This window comes from Centroberyx gerrardi, chromosome 15, assembly GCF_048128805.1.
Source record: "Centroberyx gerrardi isolate f3 chromosome 15, fCenGer3.hap1.cur.20231027, whole genome shotgun sequence".
NCBI classification, from domain to species: domain Eukaryota; kingdom Metazoa; phylum Chordata; class Actinopteri; order Beryciformes; family Berycidae; genus Centroberyx; species Centroberyx gerrardi.
This window is the reverse complement of record NC_136011.1, coordinates 8,377,082-8,401,110: the sequence shown is the minus strand read 5'-3', so window position 1 is coordinate 8,401,110 and position 24,029 is coordinate 8,377,082. Positions and strand designations below refer to the sequence as shown.

The following is a 24,029-nucleotide window of genomic DNA, read 5'->3' as shown; positions in this document are numbered from 1 at the left end:
ATTTGGTGGCGTTATAGTCGCAAATAATATTTAACAAGGTCTCGCTTTCCCACTCCCCTGTAAGGAAGGCTGCTGTGTTTAGATCATATAGATATAGTGAAGTGTCCAGAGCATCTTAAGGTACGATCGTAAGCTCCAGTTTGACAATTTACTTCTTCATCTGGCATCAATATTGATCACCACGTCAGATCACATTATTAGGCTACCACAACTGAAGTGATTATAATATATCTATTTAATGAATTTACCGCCCCCACTTTTCCCCCTCGTTTGCATGCAACGTATTATTTGACCTTAGTTTATTAATTAACCAATTAGGTCAGATCATCTACGTTCCCTTTTCTGGTGAATTCATGCCCCTTTAAGGTTAAGTATATCACACGCCTTCTGTGGAGCATCGGGATCTCAGAACTGTCTAACTTATTTTTCTATTCTCTTATATTCTAAGAGGTTGTAGTGAGCAGAGAGAGAATGCAAATCCAAGAGCACAAACTGAACGAGTCTTGAACGAAATATAAGAAAATGATCTTTTTATTGACACCAGATTTATGTGTATTGAATGTTCATGAGTAAATGGTTTTTAAATATGGTTTAAGAGTAACGTTCATGTAAATTGTGTGTGCGTGTGCATGTGCGTGCGTGCGTGTCGAGAAAGGGAGAGGCGAGCTTTATGCGTGTCTGTGCGCAGACTGGCCAGACTGCGTTTCATCCCTTGCTCTCTGTCTAACCCTCCCAGCACACAGTAGCCTGTCTGATCTCTCTCCCTCTCTCTCTCTCTCTCTTTGCCAATCGAATCTCATAACAAGGCACTCGGAAAAAAGGGATTACTTGTTGTGGTTTGAAGGAGAGGGGGGAGAAGAAAAAACGGGGGGAAGAAAGAAAAGAATACCTGACGTGTTTGCCTCAGCTACCAGCAGCAGACGGAGTCCTTCAGAACGTATTCCTACCTATACCTGCCTACCTACCTACACCGGCAAGGGACTGCCTGCATCCGATAAGGGATCTAGTCCCCAAACTACACGGAGAGGGAGGGGGTGTGGAGAAAAGAAGTCGAATTGGAGAGAGAGGGAGAGAAAGGGAGAAGAGACACTGAGGGAGGGGAAAAGGTCAGGGACACAGGGGGGTTTATCGTACTGCCAGAAATAAGGAGAGTGTCTACACAAACGGTTTGGCAGACCAAACCAAGCAGACGGAGTGAAATAAACCAGCACCCCCTTCTCCACCACTGATAGTTTGTCGGAAGGAATACTTTGGAATTTTTAACTTTTTTGTTTTACTTATTTCAGAGGCAACTTGTGTGTTTTGGTGAAGTCCAGACAACGCAGTGTGAATTTTGGACCGTGCGTAATTTGGAGAGTTTATTGCCCAAGCCGCGTCAGGATGCGCGTCTGTCCGCTGCTGGTCCTCCTCTGTCTCTTGTGCGCCGGACGCGCTCAAAAGTTCTCCGCTCTCACGGTAGGAATGGTCACATTAACTCCCACAATACTCGTTATCCAGAACCATATCTAAAGGATTTATCTAAAGGGTGTAAAGTCAAGGATTTGCATGCGCCTTCCATGCGTAATAGCTTATACAGTATGTAATGGATAAGCCAAGAGGAACCTTGAGAAATTCAGCTTTTCACCACATACATGTGTAATTCAATTCCTCTAAAAGATTTATTGAGGTTTTTTTGGACTCCATATATCAGTTCGTCAAATTTACCTTCTTCATTTTTATGTTTACTCATCAGAAATGCTTATTTTGAGAACAGAGAAAATAACTGTAAAGAGATGCATTTTAAATCCAACCAGGATGTGCATTTTAACAGCATTATGGCCCACCTGTTTACATTGTAGATGTGATTTTTTTTTTAGTCTCTTCAAAATCTCTTAAAAAGTCCTCTAAAAAGAGAGGTTGTCTCTGTTTGGTTATTTTTCATGTCTTTGATAATCTCAGGCCCAATTTCAGATGGAATTTAAAACTGTATATTAAAGAAGTTTGTTTTGGAAACCCGGGTCTCTGTGTTCTCCCTGGGCTGTGTAAACGCTCTGTGCCGGTGCGCAGGATCCCTGAGTGTGTGTGTGAGATGGCAGGGCTGCTGGTTATCTTTGCTGGCTCGTCTGTGTGCGGCTGATGGGCCTGTTAGCAGCCTGATCTGGGCTGCTTCCAGTGCCGACCTGCCTGCCAGCTCACTGGCTCGCCTGCCCCTCTCTCTCCTGCTCCCTCTCTCTCTGCATACTTGGCCCAGAGGTCCAAGTATGCAGCTGTGGGTTGCATCCAACAGCTTTGATGACAATGCAATACTCTTTAGGGACCACACTGCCAGTGTCAGCAGGTCCGTTGTCCCAAAGCACATGGCATTGTTTACAGGAGCGGAGCACAAAGGCCGGTGCCAGCAGCAGGGAAGTGCATCATGTTCACCCATGCATAGGAGAGAAGGAAGTGTATCTTTATTTTATGGCTGCGATCAAGTGCATGTATGGTGCTAAGGGAGGAATGATAGACAGTACTAGAGAGCGGAATGCGCACTGTCAGAGGCTTGCCCCCTTGATTTAGAGCTTGATGTGACAGCCGCCGCCCCCAGCACCGTTATTTATGGGCCGTGTGAAGATGCCTTAATATCCAATTGGAAACAAATGGCCATGAGTTGTTAACCTGGGGGTGAGGGGTCACAGATCCTCTCTCCCTGTCGGCACTAAGGATTGTGGAATGTGGGAGGAAGCGTTGCATTGTGCAGGCGCACCTCTGCATTCTCGCTGCGATACACACACACACACACTCTGTGATACAAGTAGAGATAAATGAGTGTTTCTTCATTGAGGCGTCCTTGGGCATGACATGGGTAGGGATATCCACTCAGCGGTGTGGGCATGACGCAGCACCCACCATGCTCTGGATATTATGACTGTAGCAATGAGAGGTCTACTGTATTTCATTTGGTAACTGGGTCCGGCCCCACTTCCCCACTGCGGTTCATTAGGCCTTCTTTATTGAGATAGCACATGGAGCGCTGGATTTGTACTTGTAAGAGACTTTTTGACTGATTAACGGTTTATTGTTTGAATGACACAGGAGAGCACGGGTTATGGTTGGTTTCAATAAACTGTCTCCATGTGATGTTTTGTGCATAGTTGAGGTTGAACAGGCAATTGAAAATGTGGGAAATCTGCCCAGGTTATTCATGAGGCAGAAGTTTTCCATGGTTTATGGAAGTCTGAAATAGTGTGTAAAAAGATGAGGACGCATAGAACAACGGCTGCCTCTTGTTCAAACCTGTACAAAAAGCACTTTAGTATAACATATGGCCTCTCTCGCCCCCCGCTCTTTCATAAAATTGTGCACCTGCACAGAGACTTTTTTTTTATCCTCACATGACTATCGGTGGCCTTTCACACCACCTCTCTTTCTCTTTAACATCTTTCACAGCAATTAAACGCCTTTGCCTTTGATTGAGTTAATAGCCTGGTTAAAGGCTGTCACTTTCTTCCCTTTCCACCATGCTGGAAACTAATGATCCCCTCTGCATCCCAGCGTCCACGCAGGAAACTCCCGCCAAGGCCATTTAACACGTTTGCCACGGCTCTCAGCTGGGGCCCCCATTGACCCTTCAAGGCCGTGGTGTGAGGGGCCTCTCGGGGCGCTGGAAGAGGGGGCCTCCCAGCCCAGAAGGCCCTTATCGGCCTACAATGTGCTCTCTGCTGGAGGCTCGCCTCCTCAGCACTCCATTCAGTCCCACAATGCTGCAGAGCCAGGGGGAGGTAATAGGATTTGATTTGTATGCTGGTTAGTCTTGAAAAAAAAAAAAAACCCTCCTCTCCCTTACACTCCGCCTGTCTCCCCCTCGCTCGCCTGTCTCTTGTTCTATTGCCAACCTCTTATTGTATTATTTCAGCAGATGCAAAAAGCTTCTTCCGAGAGAGATCACGCAAAGGGAAAAAAAAAGAAAGAATAAAAGGAAAGAAAGCAAAATAAAGAGAAAGCGAACCAGACAGACAGAGAGAGAGAGAGAGAGCTGGGCCATTGAAAGAGGGCATAAAAAGGATTTGAGCCATAAATGGATTTAAGCCACAATATGTGTTCTGTCTTGCATGGGTCTTCTTGTATGAAAAAGCGGTAAATCAGGGTGGAAGCTTGTGCTGGATGTAGCCGAGGCGGAGGCCATCCATCACTCTCCTGCCTCTGCCGCAGTGCATGATGGCGGTGCCGGCCCGAAAGAGGTTGGAATGAGACATCAGGGGAGTGTCAGGCCTCTGCCTCAGCCTCGCCCATCCATCACCACAGGCCAAACACACACACACACACACAGATCTGCAGCAGGACAGCTAACTACCATTAGCAGTACGCAGGAGGAAGAGGTCCTCAACATGCCATTAGTCTCTGAAGCCTCCTTCCTCTCTCTGGCTTTCACATCTTATTTGTTCTCCCGCTTCACTGTGGCCAACTGTGAAATAAACACTCGGGCTCGTAGAGAATCTGGGTGGCTGATTTCATGGGTGGCTGATTTCATGGCTAGCTGTGTTTTCGACGCTGGGTTCTTGGCGCTGTACTGTAAACTAGCAGGCACTTGGCGGTCCGCTGTGTGGTGTACAGTGGACATCTAGCGGGATGCTGGGCCGCTGAATGACTCTGTTTGGGTTGTCAGTCTGTTGGCTGGCAGGGACCGATGGCGATAATGGCGGTGTGGTGTGAGCGCTGGGGTGGCTGGTGTGGGTTGCGGCGAGGCACGGCGGCCTACCACCAAGCACGGCTGGACACACTTCAGCATTATCGGAGCTGTTATTTGGCCTCGCGGAAACCGTTTTTTTTTTTTTTTTTTTCTGACCAGTCCGTCACGCCTGCTGGACTTTTATGTGATGGGGTGAGCTGTGAGAGACAGGGTGGAGGGTGAGAGGAGGTCACCGCTGCAGAGGGATGTCCTAACTGGTGTGTGTGTGTGTGTGGGGAGGGGGGGGAGTCAGAGGCTTCTCTAAGCTTTATCGACGGGAGGCTGTCAGTCAGAAGCAGCGATGCAGACAATCCAAGAAACTCAGAGACACTAACAAGGAGGGGAGGGGAGGAGGGGGGGGGTTGTTAGAGCCCCAGTGTACACAGACATGGGCAATGAAATAAACATCTTTTATTCACATGTTGATATTCAGAAATTCTTCAATAGATGCTCATGTGTTAGTCAGAAAAATGAAGTACAGGTCTTACTCTCCTAATTCGTGTCTGGAAGGATGAGGGTCTGGACAGTGCTGTGACTCACAGGCCTGTGAAATCTTCAGGAGTGTGAAGATTCGTTTTTTCTATCATTCACCGTCACTTCATCCTTCTCAGCCCAGACACATATTTCCGACAAAAGAACGACACCACATCACTTTTTAAAAGGCAGCCGGGGGAAGAAAGGGCTCGTAAAAAAAATTTGTTTTTGAAAAAATTTCATTCAAACGGCTTGTCTTCCCCCCCTCCCTCGCGGCTCCTCTTCCGATGTGTTCCAACGGGCCTCTCCTCCTCTCTGGTTCCTCCTGGGGAAGATTTATGAGCGGGGCTTGACAGAGGGGGCTATGTCTCCCCCCCTGGCCCAGGGCAATGCCGCCTCCCCAGCCAACCCCTCTTCCAGGTGCGGCCCTGCAGCTCGTCTGAACGCAGGGGGCCGCTACCAATCCTCATCCCTCACTTCATTTGTAAGATGTCAGACGCAGCTAATTTTTTTTATTGGTGATCATCCCGCCCTCTTCATGGATGATGTGTCTTTTTTTCTCTCTCTCTCTCTCTCTCTATGCTGCCTTGCCCTGTCATTTGATAACTCGCAATGGATTTATACGGCCTACCTTAAAGCGAGGGCTTTGATTCTCTGCTTTGTGCGTTAGATTGATTAGTGTGTGTGTGAGAGAGAGAGACAGAGAGAGAAAGAGAGAGAGAGAGAGAGAGAGAGTCAGTTTGTCTGTCTGGCTGTACATAGTTGACAGAGAGGGCATTCAGATGAAGTTTGGGTGTGCGTGCATCCACTGAAAACTGAACAAAAAAGTTCCAAAACAAAAGAGCAAAACTGAATGAAAAAAATTACAGTGTTTCATGCATGCAAATATTTTCATTTGTAAAACACAAAAAAACGAGTTAAGGAGAAGACAGTTCAGTACAGACAGGTATTTACCCTTGGATATAACTGAAAACACCACCTGCATCGAGGGCATGGGCATGGAGTTTGTTTTTTTCCATTCATTATTCCAGAGAAACGAATGAATCACGCAAACATTATGAAAACCCGCCGCTCGCACTGTAGCAACAACAAAGCTCCCTGACATCTAGTTTATTCAGCCACTCGCTCATTCACTGTCTTTTCATTCATTGTAGCAGTCACAGCTTGTTGGCCCCCCCGCTTTTGTGTGGCCCGGCGAGGGGGTTTCATACCGCGGTGGCAGATACAATGGTGGCATTGACACAGGTGATCCGATGCGTTCAGCCGGGAGTCTGCGTCCTTGTTTCTCTTTTCATGGCTGAGTAAAACATCCTCAGGAGCGATTCCAGGTGAATACCTGCGCAGGTGTTGGCACGGACAAAAGGAGAGAGGAAGCGTCACTCAAAGTCTTCTCCGAGCCCCTCGGCCCCCGCCCTCCGCCGGGACAAGACGCGGCACGGCGGCCGCCTGACGAGCTGACAGCGGCTCCCAAGGGCCTGTAATGGCGCTGTCTCATCTGGGCGTCTGTGCGTTGTATATCAGCGCTCTCTAATGTATTTATATGGGAGGATGTTCCACTTGTTTTCGAGGAAACTAGGTTCTTCGCACACTTATACCAGGAGACAGGTGCGTAGGAGAGGACCAGGAAGCTGGCAGAACATACGAAGAGACTCCCGCACACTGTCTATACTTGCGGTTAAAACATTTTATTGAAAAATAGCAGCGTTTCGGTTCTGAAACCTACATGCTGAAGTTCCCAAAAAACAAAAGTTCTAAGGTTCACATGCACTCCACTTGTTTTTGAACCTTCAATAAAGGTTCTGACAATTACTCTACATGGCTTTGGCAATGGACAGCTGTCCTGTGCCTGACTTTTTGCCATATTAGCCAGTGTTTAAAAAAAGGCATTCGCCCCTACATGAGCTCCAATCCCACCCTGTATTTAGACTTCATAAATCCCTCCAGAATCACACCTGCTGTTGGGGAGATTAAACTGTTTTGGTGCAGAGCTCATTGATTCGTGGAAGTGGTTGGTTGAGCGTGCGCTAAATGTTTTTCCCTCATGCTTATCTCCCTATGGTTTGTCTTTTCTCACTTTTGCAGTTTCTGCGGGTGGATCAGGATAAGGAGTGCAACATGGAATGCAGCGGAGGAGCTCGGAAGCCCCTGTGCGCCTCCGACGGCAGGACCTTCACGTCGCGCTGCGAGTTCCTCCGAGCCAAGTGCCGCGACCCCCAGCTGGAGGTCATCCGAGGGCCATGCAAAGGTCAGGTCATGAGTCACGCTTCAGCGCCGCCCAGCGCTCTCAAATGCGCCGAGGGGGTCACGGCAGAAACTTCTGGGTTAAATTCATTTCGGCATAATTGATTCTTTGAGCGGTGGGAGGACGACCGAGGTTGACACAGTCAGGCCCATGGAGCGGGGTGGGGGTGTGGGGGTGGGGGGCTGCTGCCTGGCTGGATTCATAATCCCACACCATACGTACTGATCAAAGAAGTGTACATTCATTTTGTAAACATTCAGTTATTTCATTTTATTTTCAGTTTAAATGGTTTTTGTCTGAGAAATATTATGACTTCCCAATTTAATGCTTTAGATCGACAGACTTAGTTTACTTTTCCTCTTACTTCCATCACAGCACGATGCAGAGCCATGCGGGCCAACAACTTCCTCATTGATTAGAAATGGGGGCTTAGGCCCTCTGATGAAATCAAATGCATTATGCAGAGGCAGGGGCATTTGAATGAAATATCTTGACAAGAATTAATGGGCTTGATTTCCACCATCTATCACATAAGCGCGCTGGCCGAGAAGCCCGCGCCTATGTGCCCAATGGAGGACTGGAGATGAAAAGCGTTAAGAGGAAGGAGAGCCAGTAAGGTCAGGCGGCTCACAGACTCCCTCATTGTTGCTCGGCGCTGGAAGGAAGAGCCCATACACCCCAACACTGCACCCCCCCCTATCCCTCCCACCTCCGCCCCACTCACTAACTCTATACCGCTACTTCATCGCTCTACAGACTGGGGACAATGCCCCATTCTTACACATTACAATATTAGATCACCAATGGGAGGGAGGGTGAGCGAGAGGGTTCGCCGAAAAAGAAGTCTCATATGATGGAAAAACATTCCACGATTTTATGCCCATACTGGGTCTCTATGGCAACGTCTTTAAGCGGGACATCTGGATGTGGCGGACAGAGCCGGGAGAGAGAATGGAGGATTCCAGCTAGGAAGCTGAAAGGGACGAGAGTCCATGAAAGTCGTATTGTATGCGTCAATAACGTCGGGTCTCTAAGAGTCTGCCCCCCTCCCCTCCCACCCTCCCCCTCTTCTGTTTCTGGACGGCCGGGGTGAAAGACACAGAGTGTGACTTCTGCAGCAGCAGCCTAGTCAGCAGCCGAAATAAACCAGAGAGAGCTGGGCTGGCCGAAAAGCACAGAGATGGGTTTGTGTTTAAGGATGGTGAGACTGGCACCACATTTGTTTTCTATCACTGGGCTCAGATGATTCAAGTGTCCTGTCATTTTTTCCAGTCGGCTTTTTGGTCGGAGCCCCCTGGAGAAGGACGCTGGTTTCGGGTTTTTCCACTGGAGCTAACTTTAGCGCTCCTCAGCTCCCTGTTTTCCTCCATCCGGAACATCCAGCATCTTGCCCCCTCTCCACACCAGTGACAATGACACACACACACACACACACACATACATCCACACCAGACTGAGAGAAACCAGTGCACATTCCCCTGCCTGAGTCTAATGGACAATCTACCGTGGGCCATGCCAGCGACATGGAGCCTCCTGACCAGACTGGCGACCGTTTTTAAACTTAGCATGAGTCATTGTTTTAATTTGATTTGGGCCTGCCAGCCAGGCGGGCACTACGTGGCAGCTAATGTGTCACGCAAAGTTACCATCAACTGTCCCATCGCTGCCCACCGCCTCCTGAGAGTTTGCACAGCTGCTCCGGTTGGCCAGGTGAGACGAAGCAGCTCCGGAAAAGGGAAGATGATCCATGGCTCTGACAGGGAGATGTGAAAGGGCCCGGGGTGCGCGGAGGTGAAAAGTGCCTGACCCACTTTTATGTCTACAAATACTTAGAGGACAGCTTGGACTGAACTGAAGAGACTGAGGTTTAGGAGGAGAGAGAGAGAGAGAGAGAGAGAGAGAGAGAGCGAGAGAGAGAGAGCGAGACAGACAGAGAGGTTTGGGGAGGGTCAGGTTTTTCCTGTGCATCAGCCCTTTTCTTGGGTGACTGGAATGTTCTCCAGGAGAAGCACGCACTGCCTAGCTCAGTAATGGCTTTACCACTTGGCCGTTGGGCCGCACGGTGCAGGCTTGCCTGATTTGCTCCTAATAAGACCGGGGGTGTTGGTTCTATTCCCAGCCACACAAGCATCTGCCACTTCCGAAACGTCCTGAACCGTTTCCCCTCTGTCTCCCTCGCTCCCTGCCTTTTTCACTCATTTTTCATCATCTCGGAGATTCAACGTCTCTCCCACTCACTTTGAACATTTTCTGTTTTGTTTTGAGTTGTGCAACATAAGAAAATAGTTGCGTTGTGGGTTGAATCGTGAGTTTCTGTGATGTGTAGTGATTCTGATGATTTGTGGTCCTCCTCAGATACATCCAGATGTGTAGCAGAGAAGAAGTACACAGAGCAGCAGGCCAAGAAGCTCTTCCCTCAGGTCTTTGTGCCTGTCTGCAACCCTGATGGCACATATAGCGAGGTAACAAAGCAGCTCAACATCACTGACACTCTTTCTGTTTTGAATTTGACTGGTATTTACATGCACGTCAAGGATTAGGAAAAGACTAATGCTGGTACACTAGGAACTCCATTCAAAAAGCTTATTTGTATCAACAAATGGTGTATCCATGGATTTCCCAGTGTGCAGGATTCACATGTTTCTTCTCTTTCTGTATATGACATTAATTGGGTTTTTTTTACATTGTACCTCCACATTTCATTCATATGTGGGCTATACCTTGTTTGGTCTGTGCTGAACTTGGTTGTGTCCCTCACAGGTTCAGTGCCACAGCTACACTGGATACTGTTGGTGTGTCACACCCAATGGCCGACCTATCAGTGGTTCAGCAGTGGCCAATAAAAAGCCTCGATGCCAAGGTAGGCACAACCCCATCAACCTGGCTTATAATGGGTATTGGACAGCATGGCTGTCAATAATCTATCCAGCTTATTACCTACATCTTCAATATTATATATGTATGTGGACTAATGTCAGTGGTGATAGTTGTCCCATTTTAGAAAAATGATTGGTAAGTTTAGAGCCCAAGGTGTGTATTATAACACATATATACAGGGATGTAATGGAGGGTTAACCCACCTAAACTCAGTTTGCCCTCCTGTCTCTCCACCTTTTTGGACTGATATAAATCTTGATGATGTAAATTCATAGCATCCATCATAGTAAGGTCTTAAGGAAAAAACTAAGCAGCAATGAATAATTTTAAGGAAATGTAATTTATTTTGGTTTATATTGGTGGTTGCTTGCTATATGATGACTGTGCACATTATATTCAGGCCAGTGCACTCATACATATTATAATGAGGCTGACATGTGATATGTAATACTGTATGTTGTAATATGTTGATGTGTACTACAATGTGTCTACTGTAATTTTGTGGAGCAATGATGATCAAGCAAATTCAACACAGTCAAACATCTGACATTCCATTGTTTGTGGGAGGTGCCGCGTAATCCGCTGTCCTGTGGGAAAGTGGTCAGCGAGTGGACCGAAGGCCTCAGAGTCTGAGGGCCACCCGAGGACTGTGCGTTGCTCAAGGCATGGGGCTGTGGTGTAAATAAGCCCAGTAGAAAATCCCTGCTGCGGAGTTGAGCAACAAAGTTAAACTGTAAGGAATGTGAGCGCTCTTGGAGGACAGCGTCTGCCAAACAATCAAATAACCAATGCCACATGTCCTCCCTATGTATCTCTGTGGGACTGACTGGGAAGCTGTTGCTATCTCAATTGTGAGAAAGCTACAGAAGTAGCAGTATTAGCAGTAGTAGTAGTAGTGGTACTGTAACTACTGCAACTGTAGCAGTTTATATGGAAGCTAAAAATGACATAAACATGCAGCTCCATGCACGTGCAAGGTGTTAGTGAGTGGAGCCACTGTACACACATGAATAACGATTGAGAATAAAAACACAGAAAAGTGGATGTATTTCCACCATGGTTCTCTTGTTTGCCGCGCTTGGTGGCTAATCATTTGTGTCACAAAATGAGGTCAAATGCTAAGAGTATTTCAGACGCCAAATTTTGTAATCTTTTCTAATTAACGAGGATAATGTTAATCTGAGTGGGGCGGTGATTGAGTGATTGACTGAATGTATTTGACAAATTTCAATTAATAACACATGTACAGTTCTTGGGACAGAAGATATACATGAATTAAATGAAAATAGATGTCAGGAGTTTATTTCCGTTGTGGTCCTTTGGGGGAATTTCCATTAATTCAAACTTCAATTCAAAAACATCTCTTTTCAGGATCAAAACAAGAGAGGGCTAGCACAAGAGAACCGGGAAAAGCAGGTGAGAACTCAACTCAAGAAAAATAAATTCTCTTTTATGTGTCTTTGTGCGTTTCTGTGTATGTGTGTGCATGTGTGCGCGAGCGTGTGTGTGTGTGTGTGTGTGTGTGTGTGTGTGTGTGTGTACATGTATCTCGGCATGCATGCACAAGTGTGCGTGCATTTGCATTTGTATGTCTGTGTTTGCTTGCACCTGTGGTGGTGAATACGTATGATGTGCAGGGTGGGTCGCCTGTTAAGGCTTGCCTCTCCAATATTTTGTCAATTGAGAGAGTGTGAGGCGCCTGAGGGCTGATATAAAAAGCAGTCTGTTACTGAGTAACGAGTCCAAGGAGCGAGGCTGCGGTGAGCTTTAATACAGTGCCTATAACTGCCTTTTGTCTTTACCAGGCAGCACAACAGCCAGAGCGGAGGAACACAGACTTATCATCTTTCTCTAACATAATCTCTCATTTTCACCAAGCTTCTCTTTCAGCAAGTGTCATCTGATACAAGGAAATGTTCACAATTTATCTCTCTCTCTCTCTCTCGCTCTCTCTCTCTCTCTCTCTCTCTCTCTCTCACACACACACACACACACACACACACACACAACACTTTGTCTCTTTCTCATCAATGACTTCCCTCTTCCAGCTATAGAACCACTAAGTTCTGCTCAGGCTCCGGTCCAGATACTGTATATCTCTCCCTCATCTTTCAGAGCCGATGTGTTTCACTGATGGGATTTGACTGCTTCGAAGGGGAAAGTGTAATTTGGGCGGTTTCCGATTGATTCCTTATGTGTGTGAGTGTGTGCGTATGAGTTCATGTGTGTGGGCGTGCGTGCGGGCGTGTATGTGTGCATGTATGTATATGTGTGTGTGTGTGTGAGAGAGAGAGAGAGAGAGAGAAAGAGTGTGTGTATCCATCCACTTGTGTTTGTCATTTGGGTTATTCCTGTCAGTGTGACATTTATGTCTGCGCCTCCCTCTCTGTAAACAGTCTTGGATATAGCGTCTGTCTGAGCCCAGCCAACTCATTACACATAGATCAACTGGGAATGCAAATTTTGTGTCCAAAGAGAGAGGGGAGGAGGGCGAGGGGAGGTGGAGGGTGGGGGGTGGGGGCGGGGGGTGTTGTGGTTCAATCTGAACTGCTTGGATAAACAGGGTGGTGAAAAGCAGAATAAACTGTAGATTTGCGGTGCACTGGAAATAGCAGTGATTGCATCAATATTTTGATTCAGCAGAAGCCCATCAGTACCCAGGCATTCCTTGGTGGCCGTCTCAGCGCTTTTATCATCGGGACAATGGCAAGCTATCAAACACCAAACGGAGTACCATGCACCCATTTTTGGTGTCAGACCTGATGAATTCATTCATTGGAATCATTCGCAACTGACGACTGACAAACAGCAGTAAAACTAATACTGTTTGACCACAAATGGCACAGGGGGTTTCCTGGCAGATGCTAAAAGAGGTGTTACAGTCATGTAAAAGGCCACAAAGTAAAGATAGGTCATTAGTGGTTTATCGTAAATCCAAATCATAAATGCACTCTCTAAATGGCATTTCCATCCATAAGTGAGCTGAGTAATAACATGCCTTCCTCGGTCGGTCATAGCGAGTGTATGTATTTTTATCCGTCGAGCAGGCTTGAGGAGATGAGTGCCTGGCATCGCAAACATGTATTAAATGTAAAGTCTTCGGTTTTTGCGATGGAGAATTCATTGTAAAGAAAAAGAACGCCGTCCGGGACGCGGCTTAATCCCTGTTTGGGGAACCACCCATTAGGGGCTGCAGCGATGCCCTGACTCATTACCAGAGCTTTACTTTGAGCAGAATGTGTGACCCGCACTGAGGTTAACCACACCTACAGCCGTGGTTTTACACCAGGCAGCCCAAACCCTCCATCCCTCTCTCCCTCCGACCGCAAATCAAACAAACAAACAGAGAGCAAACAAACATTAAGCTCCATCCACCCACTGTTAATTGGTTCAGCTCAGACTTGGATATCGCATTCTTCGCCCCTTGTACGCCTCCTGTCTCTCCTGTCCTCACACAGCGACCGTAACCCCATGTGCAGGCGATGGAAGGATGGAGGGGAACAGAGAAGAACAACAATCCTCTCTTCTTTCATTTTAACTGACTTCAATCTGTCCTCCATAGCATCTTAAGTGAACTCTTCCTTGTTGCCTGAAGTGAAGCTATGGGAATACATGACCACTATACTTCTGGTGTTCCTCCCCTCTTCTCTTACTCTACCTCAACCTACACCTCTTCCTCTCTCTTTCTCTCTCTCTTTCTCTGTCTGTCTCTCCCTCCATCCCTCTTGGCCGGGCAATGTGCAAATCTCACATAGTTAAGTATTCTCAAATCTAGCTTACTCTCGTAATTGTAGTCTCCTTGCAAATATTCTCCATTCTAAATGCAGATGAGTCCGCCGGCCTAGTGGTGGAACCACAGCCCGCTGCAGATGAAGAAGGTGAGCCTTTCTCCATCAGATTGTGAATAAAAATGTTTGATACTGCGTTGAAGACACCAGTGATTGGGTGCATCGGCTCAAAAATACCATCAAAAGGGAAAAGGAGCCTACACACCAGCCAGTTGGGGCATCAAGCCTCAAACAAAGACATTAATGATATGACATGTTGCCAAAAATGAAAAGTGAATACAAAGAAAAACCTAAGCAAACGTCTGAGTCCATCAAGCCATCATCAGCTTTTTCTTTACTATCTCACTTATCCAAGAGGCTGTTATAGGTATCTACATTTTAACTGTGAGTGCTGTTTTCCATATCATACACAGGAATGTTACCCAACTTTTTATTTGTGGAGAGGTTAGACACCTTTTATGGCTGATATAAATCTTTATGTTGTAAATTCCTAGTATACATCATAGCATAGTATCAAAGCAACGTAAGTTACTGTATATGAGGATAGGGTCTTTTAAAGTGGGGAGAGCATAAATTATTGAAAATAAATAGATTTTTTTATACATTGGTGATTGCTTTATGATGGTCACAGACTGGAAGTCATAGTTCACCCACCTCTTTATTTGCCACCGCATCGCTAATCACAGATATCGCTCACAATGCGCTTTCCACATCCTCCCAAGCAGTATGAGACATGGTAACAGTCAAGTTACAGTCTGTGTGTTTTGGAACCGCCGGTCGAATGTGTTTTCGATTGAAACTAATAAAACTGTCTCGGTGATTTCTTTCAGACATCATTTCCCAGTACCCCACTCTGTGGACGGAGCAGGTCCGCAGCCGGCAGAACAACAGAACCAGAGCACCATGTGAGTTTCAAAGAACACTTTTGCTTTAATGATGGCGATTGGGTATTTGCTAACCTCAACCGAAAGCACACTCTGTCTTTTTCCTACTTGTGTGAGCAATCATGGTTTGAGGCTGTTCCTGTCTTTTAAGGACAGATGGTGGGTTGTGAAACCAATACATCTTGGTGTTGGAGTGCGTCAGGCTTTGAGGATCTGCTTCTCTCTGTGGTTCTCCACTTTGCAGCATAGCTGTAATTATCAGCACATGGCACAAACACAGCATCTCCTATTCTTCTGGCTGGTCCTCCATGCGCGCCCCTTACACACACACACATTGATCTCATTGCACGGATCAATTGCCTCTTTACTCTTTGGGGGGAAATATTGCATACACCATAAAACAATGCTATTTTGAGGCCAGCGTACAAATGAGAACGCTGTGTGTTTTGTGTGTGTGTGAATCCCATTATCATAATTTACAACCAATAAAAAAGCCTGAAAAGACGCAGCGTTGATGGTTTTGATTACCCATGTGCTCATTGGGGTATTGGGGTGAAAAAAAAAAGCACCCTCCCCAACAAAGAGGGCGCATACGGAGGAACTGGAGCGAAGAGAGTCGGTCGGGGGAAAGCGGGGAGGCATTTCATTTGGGCTCTTTTGTGTGGGCAGAGATCTCTAATGAAAATAAACAAAGAAAAGGGATATCCATAATCCCGCAGTTGCTTCCGAGCCTGGAGGGTAGCAGGCGAAGAGAGGGAGGGCTTGGTGATGAAAGCCCTCGTGGCCAGAAGAGGCTCTGCTCCCATCCCGGGCTGGCGGAGGAGGTTAATGCTCAAATCTCTGCGGCAGAGGAGGACGCTGCTGCACAAAGAGGTCTGATTAGATCCTGCTGAGGCTCTCCAAAAACCCCGTCGCTCTCCCGTCCGCACAATGCCGTTCTCTGTACATATGGATAAAGGGAGGGATCACGCAGCATCGCATTTTTCCCTGGGAACTTTGAATATGTAAACACATAGATTCCTGGTGCTTTGCAGTGCCCCGAGGTAGTGTGTTTGGGTGTGTGTGTGTGTGTGTGTGTGTGTGTGTGTAGAGAGTAAGGTAAAGGCCCGACTGACCACTGTTCCCCCTTTGTCTTGTCTGTCTCTCTCTCTGTCACACACATCAACAGAGGGCAGTCGGGTGTCCAAATATTTACTTAACTTGGGGCATAGGGAGCTGCGCTTAGTCATTAGCCCGTTAATGTCCGTAAACAGTGCCACGGGGGGCTGATAAAGCAGTCTACACACACTGTCTCCAAGCACTCATCCTCACATCCCTTCGTCTTCTCCAAGCGCCAAGCCCCAACCTCCTCCTCCTCCTCTTCTTCCTCCTCGGGGTTTTTTGCTGTGACGGTTAGAGCGGGTATTATGGAATAGCAGTGGGAAGTATTTGACTTTCAAGAGAAATGAATTCAAGCATGTGTTTTCTAAATCCAAAATGTGGTAGCCAGATCTAGTCAGGGGTGAATCCAATTCTTCACTTTAAACAAACCCTCTTGTTCGCCGAGTGTGGGTGTGTGTATTCGTCGAGTCACGCAAGCCAGACCACCTAAGTGAACGCTATCTGTGCTGGGCTGGCCTGTGGGGTGTGTGCGTGCGTGTGCGTGTGTGTATGTCCATCCTCGCCTCCGCTGATTCCCTCCTGACCTCTGACCCCTTCCCCAGCCTCATCGTGCGACCAGGAGCAGCAGTCTGCCCAGGAGGAGGCGAGGCAGCACAAGAACGAGGCAGTGTTTGTGCCCGACTGCGCCCACGGAGGGCTGTACAAGCCGGTGCAGTGCCACCCCTCCACCGGATACTGCTGGTGTGTGCTGGTGGACACCGGCCGGCCCATACCTGGCACCTCCACCAGGTAGGAGAGACTGACACCGATCCAAAACTCACCAACACCATACATTACCTTGACAGTACAAATTGGGGGTATTTATTGTACTTTCCGGTGATTTTCTAAACTTTCTGGCCTAAAACAGCAGAGTGGCCTAGGGGTTAGAGAGGCCATCATTCATTTAGTGACCCAGGTTCCAGCCCTGTGTTGGAAAACATTTGCCCTACTGAAGTGTCCTTGAGCAAGACACTGAATCCCTACCAGCTCCAGGGCGGCTGTTCTATATTCCATCCTGACCTCTGACCACTTTGGAGCGGGGCAAGCGAAAAGAGACTTTCCCTACAAGGATCAATAAAGTATTACCTTATCTTATTATTATTTGCAAATACTTTTCCCCCCAGGTCTGGACACAGCGTACAGGCTATCATGTAAACTCTCCAGAAGATTAAGCAATTGATTGTATTTATTTTTTAAATCTGACACAAACAAGCAGTCGGGCATTTCCCTGGCAGATGCGGCAGCGTGACTCAGTGGGATGGTGAGTGGCGGGTCAAAGGTCAGTCCGGCTGGCAGAGTGGGGGCATTTGTGTGCGGGTACGCTTTTATTGAACAGTGAGGCCGGGTATCAGATTAACAAGGCTCCAGGCAGCGCGCCAGACAGCGCATTAGCACACATATGCGAGCGAGGATTTTCCCCCCTCTCTTCCCTTGTCCCGGGCCAGCTTTTGGCCCAGTCGCACAGCAGCAATCGGGGCTCCGCCGGCTCTCCAAGAGAGGCCATGAAAGCTTCCTTGTGTCCCACGCTCCCTGTCTGCCTGTCTGCCTCCTTTCCCCTCTTTCCCTTCTCTCTCTTGTATGATTATGTGCTCTCTCTCTCTCTCTCTCTCTCTGTTCCTCTCTCTCTCTCCCTCTCCCCCTCTCTCTGTCCTCATACCAGCCCCAGCTCCCTCCCCTCTTTTTGGACCTGTTTTACAGCCTCTCGTTTGCCACAGAAAATTATCTGAATCCCTGAGATTTAGCTGTATGGGGGTAATTGGAAACATGGGATTCCTCTCTGATTCCACAATGAGAATAGTTTTAGGGTTACAAACACTGCCTATCACCCATTTTTGTTGGGAGTGAACTGGTATTTACTCACACAGTGTGTTCTCTGACACAGATACGAACAGCCAAAGTGTGATGGCAATGCCAGAGCCCACCCCACAAAACCTAAGGACCATTATCGGAGCAGACATCTCCAAGGTAAGTCTCCAAAGACTTGGCTGCGTCTCTGTTTTCCCTCTCTATTCAGAACACACGGTGAAGTTCTTCAGCAGCCGGCCTCCAACTGCAGCCTCTGATTCCGCAGTTGTGATAACAGCGCGAGTGTGTGTGTGTGTGTGTGTTTGTTGGTATCATTAGCACCGTTGGTCCAGGAAATGCTTGATAAAGGCTTGAGGATTCCCAGATACTGCCCCTCACTGGCCAGTGAGCGAGGAGACAGAGACGGATCAGGCGGGGGGTATAATCTCTGGCTGACATGGGGAGATGGAAGATAGTGGGGTGATAGGGACGGAGGAGAAACAGCATGGGGGAGAGGTGGAGATAATGATGGATAATAGGATGCCAGGGACAGGTAGTGATAGATTGATTGACATGTGTAGATAGCTAAACAGAGGGGGGGGGAGGGGGGGAGTGATCTTAGTTACAGGTGGGATTGACTGTTTGTTGTAAGGAGGATACTGGTTTGTAAAGATTTGCTGCTTCAAATAGTTACAGAAATTGCAGAATCAAAATGTCAATGACAGCCTTGTAATGTTGAAATATCCAAGTGGGATTTGCAGCAACAGGGTGTGAGAGGGACACCGCTTGAGATGGATGAACGGGTCACAGGTCATGCAAGGCTGAGGCAGATTTAGAGAAACAATAATGCAAAACTGCCTAATCTCACGATCAGGTTTAACAGGCCGCTTTCAGTAAAGCCGGCTGGCACGGATCTCACAATTAGGAAGGCTGTTGTGCGAGTCCAGCTCTCTTAAAGCGCACTCTTGCAGGAGATGGTCGATCAAAGCGAATCGAGTTAAACGCTCTCATCATAAAACAAACGATAGGCAAAGAGGGATAGCCTTATTGCTTTCAGGTGCTGTGTACAACAGAATCGAGGTTTGAAGCTGAAAGGTGCTTGGCAAGTTTGCTGTCTTTAGCTGTGTTTTTTTTTTTTTTTTTTTTTTTTTTTTGGCGGTTTGGTAAACATGTTAATAATCCAGCAGCATGTGAACAGAGCTCCCACTGTTCCCATCCCATCCACAACTGTTTATGTAACAGCGAGCCGGGCCAGGACTGTGCTTCTCTGCTCGCAGGTGCTGGATTTAGCTGAGCCGGTCCAGAGAGCAGCAGAGCGGCACTGTGTTCCCGCTGAGGCAGCAAGGACACTTGGACAGTGTATATCAAACAGCGGGACAGACAGTCACAGATGAATGCTCCTAACACCAACAAATCTTAGTCATCTTTGCCTTCCAGCGGCTTCGACATTGTATATTGAGCCTAAGATATTGAGCGCGAATGATTACAGTGTGTAGCTGCCGGCAGAGAGCGTGAGGAGGTGGTGATGGAGTGAAAAAACAGGACGATCCCAGGAGAGCGACCTCAAGCCCAACCAAACACCTCCTAAACACACAGTGGTAGGATAGAAAAAAAAGTATACTTATTCAATCACGCAGGCCCTCCCCCCAATACACACACACACATAGACACACAGACTCCAATCTAAACCTGTCAGAGAAACCTGTACCCTATCAGCCCACTCTCCCATTCTAAAATATGCCGGGACAGAGAGTCCGAAAAACGCAGCATCTTGTTTTTCTTTATGAGCTATTGCGTCAATGGCTGTAAACCCCGTTAGTGTATAAACCTGGGATAATTATAAATGTTGCCTTCACATCGCGGCAGCCCGCTTGCTGTTGAAGCGCTGGTGTTGAGAGGTTTATGGGGCGAGATGCGAGAAGGGAGCCACTTGCACTGAAAGGGGCGAGAGGGGAAAAGCGGCGCGTTTGGCCGGCTTCCTCCCCGAGAGCGGCACCATGGGATCGCAGCGGGGCAGGCATTGGGAGCTGCGGCTGTGAGTGCTGACAGCGCTCTGACCCATGTGGCTCCATAGAATAACACTGCCTTCTTATTGACACTAACACGTACACACGCACACGCAAACATGCACTCACTGGCCGACTATTTACAGTACACAGACGGCAGATATACGAGGGCATAATGAATAGTGGTGGCAGATCTTAGCTTTTCAACAAGAAAAAATCAAATCATTTGTGGTTCTCATGGACAGCAGCTCAACTTTACCTACTCTGATTCCGTCCCACATCTGTCAAAGTCTGGCATTACATAATTATAATCATTAAGGAATAAGGCAGCAGCCATTTACTGCTTTTAGCCTGCGACTGAACGGAAAATGGCCAGACTCAATTTCCTTTGAATGACAGCAGGAACATTTGTGTCCTGCCCCTCAGCTAAATGTTGTCCAGACGGACAGAAGTTAATCTGTCCCACCCACACAAAAACCCTCAGCTGCCAAGAGGAAGGGACCGGAGCCTCACCTGATGGCTTCCCATTTGTATGGACTGGAGGCTCATTCAGATTCCTGCAGCACTACAGAGAGGACATTTACTCTGCATGAAAAACACTAAGTCTCAACTGCGCACCACAAATCTCTCTTCAGCGAGTAGCCAGATAAAAACACTTTGCCTTCTGAAGGTGCAATTGTGTGAGCGTCTAGACTAATACAGCGAAAGAGGCCCCGCAAGGCACCAGTGTAGCCATTAACAGGTGGGTCAGATATTTTATTGGGCCCGGGCCAGGGAGGGCCTGCTAAAACTTAAATGCAAGTCTCCTCAGCCAGAGCAGAGCATGTAAAGGAGCGTATGTAACAGTTTAGACATGTGAGTCTCTCGACCCTTGGCTCGGCGCAGGCTGATAAAGCCCTGCGCTACTTGGGAAAAGGTGGAACGGAGGCTGGGCGCTGGGTGTTTACCCCAATGCTGGTCGCCACCTGTTAGAGAAGGGCAAAGCATGCTATTATCTCCAGCTCGGGAGAATCTGGCCCCGCAGGCCTGGGCCATAAAAAGAGCAGCAAACCCTGGAGAATTTCTGCTCCACAGGCGGAGTTGCAGGAGGACGACTGACTGTGAGAAAGCAGAGGAGAGCTGGGAGAGGAATCCAGGAATCTCTTGGGCCTCTGTAGCCTTCAGCTCTTCCAGAACAACCTTGGCCCCCTCACTCTTAAAACTATATGGCCTAACACACAATTACTATCATTAGGGTCATTCCGCTTCAGTTGTCCTTCATGTTCGTTTTTTTTTGTTTTTTTTCCCCCCAACATTCTGCATGTGACACTCGCTATTAGAGGCGCTTCGCTGTTGGTTTTGGTATTAAATGACAGATGTTACCATATACAGTTGTATCGGCATTTCATTGAAATGTGTCGAAATTTCAAATCATTTTGACACATTTCAACACTTCAAATCACAAGAACTCCACCCACCACGCACTGAAGATCAGGTGAAGATGTGTCTGTCAGTCTCTAGGCACACACTGTCTACGTGTGACACTGTGGGGTCGAATCTGACTCGTGTCACCGCTTCTCTTTCTCCAGTCTTGCCTGTCTCGCTCCACTGCACACTATTAAATCAGAAAAGCCTTGAAAATAATACGAAAAAAAAAATGGTGTGTCTGTCAGAACTGAGGTTTGGTCCACTCGATGTCTCAGGTGATGTCTTAGGCTTTAGGGCCCCTTGTCCATACAGTAACTCCTTCAGTGCCTGCAGCTGTCAAAACCTTGACACTCCGCCTGGGGGCCTCTGGGATGATTGGCAGGTATCCTCTTCCTTTTCCAGATGAGGGGAGGTCTGACACTTTATGAAAGGGAGTAAAAGACAACTGTGACAGTCTCGTTTGGTTTTATTTTCTCCTCTGCCGTCTTTATGTGCTACTCACGTTAAAACTACACTGCCTGTTATTTGACGTCCCTCCCCAGACATTTATTGGGCCACCTATGACGGCAGCATTCCACGTTGTTGTAATGCTGTTGACTGGAAGGGGGGGCGGGGTATAATTTTTTCCATGTTTGAGTTTGCTGACATATATATTTACTTCCATATCAACCCCCATAACGCACGCACGCACGCACGCACGCACTCTTTCAGCTATCTGTGTTTTACTTTCCAGGCTGTCCCGGGGCAAAGAAAACGGAGTTCTTGACAAGCGTGCTTGACGCGCTGTCGACAGACATGGTGCACGCTGTCACAGATCCAGCATCCGCCGGCAGGTATGATGCTCGGTTCAGTTTTCGATTACTGACGCCGATCAGTGGCGTCTAATCATGTGCCATGGAGGCCCAAAAGTATGCAGGTTTTCATTTCATTGATTAGATCCTGGTTGGAATGAAAACCTGCATAATCTTGGGCTTCCATGACACACGATTGGACTCCGCTGACAGATTATGGATAGATGGACAAATGGAGGGGTAGATGACCAGCTGACAGACTGACTGATGGACTGACTGACTGATCTCTGTCATTCAGGATGGCTGAGCCGGACCCCAGCCACACCCTGGAGGAGCGGGTGGTCCACTGGTACTTCAGTCAGCTGGACAAGAACTCCAGTGGCGACATCGGCAAGAAGGAGATCAAGCCCTTCAAACGCTTCCTGCGCAAGAAGTCCAAGCCTAAGAAGTGCGTGAAGAAGTTTGTGGAGTACTGCGACATCAGCAACGACAAAGCGCTGTCCCTGCAGGAGCTGATGGGCTGCCTGGGGGTCACCAAGGAAGAAGGTGAGCCGGACAACACTCTCCCCTATGTCTGAAAGCATTGTCCCACGCCGAATGAGCCTTCAAACTTACACTGTAAACGTTTGCAGTGTCCACTTGTGGACAGAAAAGTGGACGGGTAAGATGTAATCAGTATGGCAAAAGTTCCAGGCAGACAGTCAGAGGGTAAATTGGAACTAGTGCTATATGATTTTCACCAATCAAATTCTCTACTTTTTGAAGGCGGTCTTACAGTTTGAGCTTACCTGTAGAATGCTTACATAATATGGTTGTTGAGGTTTATGTCACTTTTCTGTTCCACAGGGGCCAAGACAGGAGAAGGCACAACTTCCAGTAAACAGGTAAGTAAACATCCCACCATCCACCTACCCGCATTGGACATTAATGGTCATATGAGAGGTCAATGGCACAGCTATGGTTATCAGTCTGACTGTCATGTGAATTTATCTCTGTTATCATGAACTGAGGCATGCAATATACAGGCATTGAAAAACAGTGAAAATCAGTAATAAAAACAACTGCAATCAAACAATAACACGCTTAAAATAGATGCCAATTTCATTCCCTCTTCTCAGAATCCGTCAAAGAAGCAAGGCTAAGCCAACAACTGAGATTTCCCCTCCCCCCTTTGGAGATTCTGCCCTCACCAATCGGCAATAATGGAAACCATAGTATTTGCACTTTGTACTTTAAGAAAAAAAAATGTAAATTCACTTTGTAGAGATAAGGTATTTAAACAGACTGCTGAATCTGTGAATGATGTAGTTAGCTTTTTATGTCCTGACAAACAAAAATTATTTAACACATACAATGTATGTGTCCTTTGTGTGTCTAAAAAGTATACTTTTCAGAGTTGTACAAGTTTTCATGTGTGATGTTGCATTTTGTGCCCCTCCCCCCGATGTACTGTTCCTCTCATTGTTGTCGATGTTAATGCAGATGTATGGATAGTTCGCTACACGGCTACAATAACTTAGATCATACCATTTCTCATGTACTGACCTATAGCATCTCTTCCTGAGCTTTGTACAGCAGTTTGCAAGAATGTTTTAAACATACATCATAAAAAAAAGTCCTACTTGTTCACATGTATTCATGTTTATTAGAAATAAAGAACTCTTTTATACATCTTTGTGCTCTGTGGGTCTGCCAGTCTTAATGTGTCTAAGAAGGTTAAATAGGTCAGCGACAGCCCTTAGTTTCTCTCTAATCCAATTAGTCCTCTATGATGTTTGCCTTCTCGCTATATAAACCTTGTAATGTTTTTGCCGTTTTGTGTTTTCTTGCTGTGTCTTTAATAAAACACCTTGTTGACACAGTCTTTAGGAGCCAAGTATTAGTCATACATAGCAAAGGTTGTGTATCATCCCATTTTCAGACAGCTTGCCAATTCCCCCAAGGCAAC

The 24,029-nt window shown here is 47.2% G+C and overlaps 1 protein-coding gene across 2 annotated transcripts; it reads left to right on the top strand.

Annotated features, from left to right (window-relative positions):
- Positions 1 to 840: 840 nt before the first annotated feature.
- On the top strand, positions 841 to 23,752 carry smoc2 (SPARC related modular calcium binding 2). Of its 2 annotated transcripts, none has more exons than XM_071913280.2 (13): positions 841 to 1,455; positions 7,244 to 7,406; positions 9,759 to 9,865; positions 10,164 to 10,263; positions 11,652 to 11,696; positions 14,108 to 14,158; positions 14,899 to 14,973; positions 16,656 to 16,842; positions 17,975 to 18,057; positions 22,024 to 22,123; positions 22,380 to 22,627; positions 22,928 to 22,965; positions 23,200 to 23,752. In XM_071913280.2, the coding sequence occupies exons 1-13, from the start codon at positions 1,381 to 1,383 to the stop codon at positions 23,221 to 23,223; spliced, it is 1,296 nt and encodes a 431-aa protein (XP_071769381.1). In that variant the 5' UTR covers positions 841 to 1,380; the 3' UTR covers positions 23,224 to 23,752. The 2 variants fall into 2 exon arrangements, with proteins under 2 accessions (XP_071769381.1, XP_071769380.1); XM_071913279.2 differs by having other exon boundaries at positions 14,075 to 14,158.
- Positions 23,753 to 24,029: the final 277 nt, after the last annotated feature.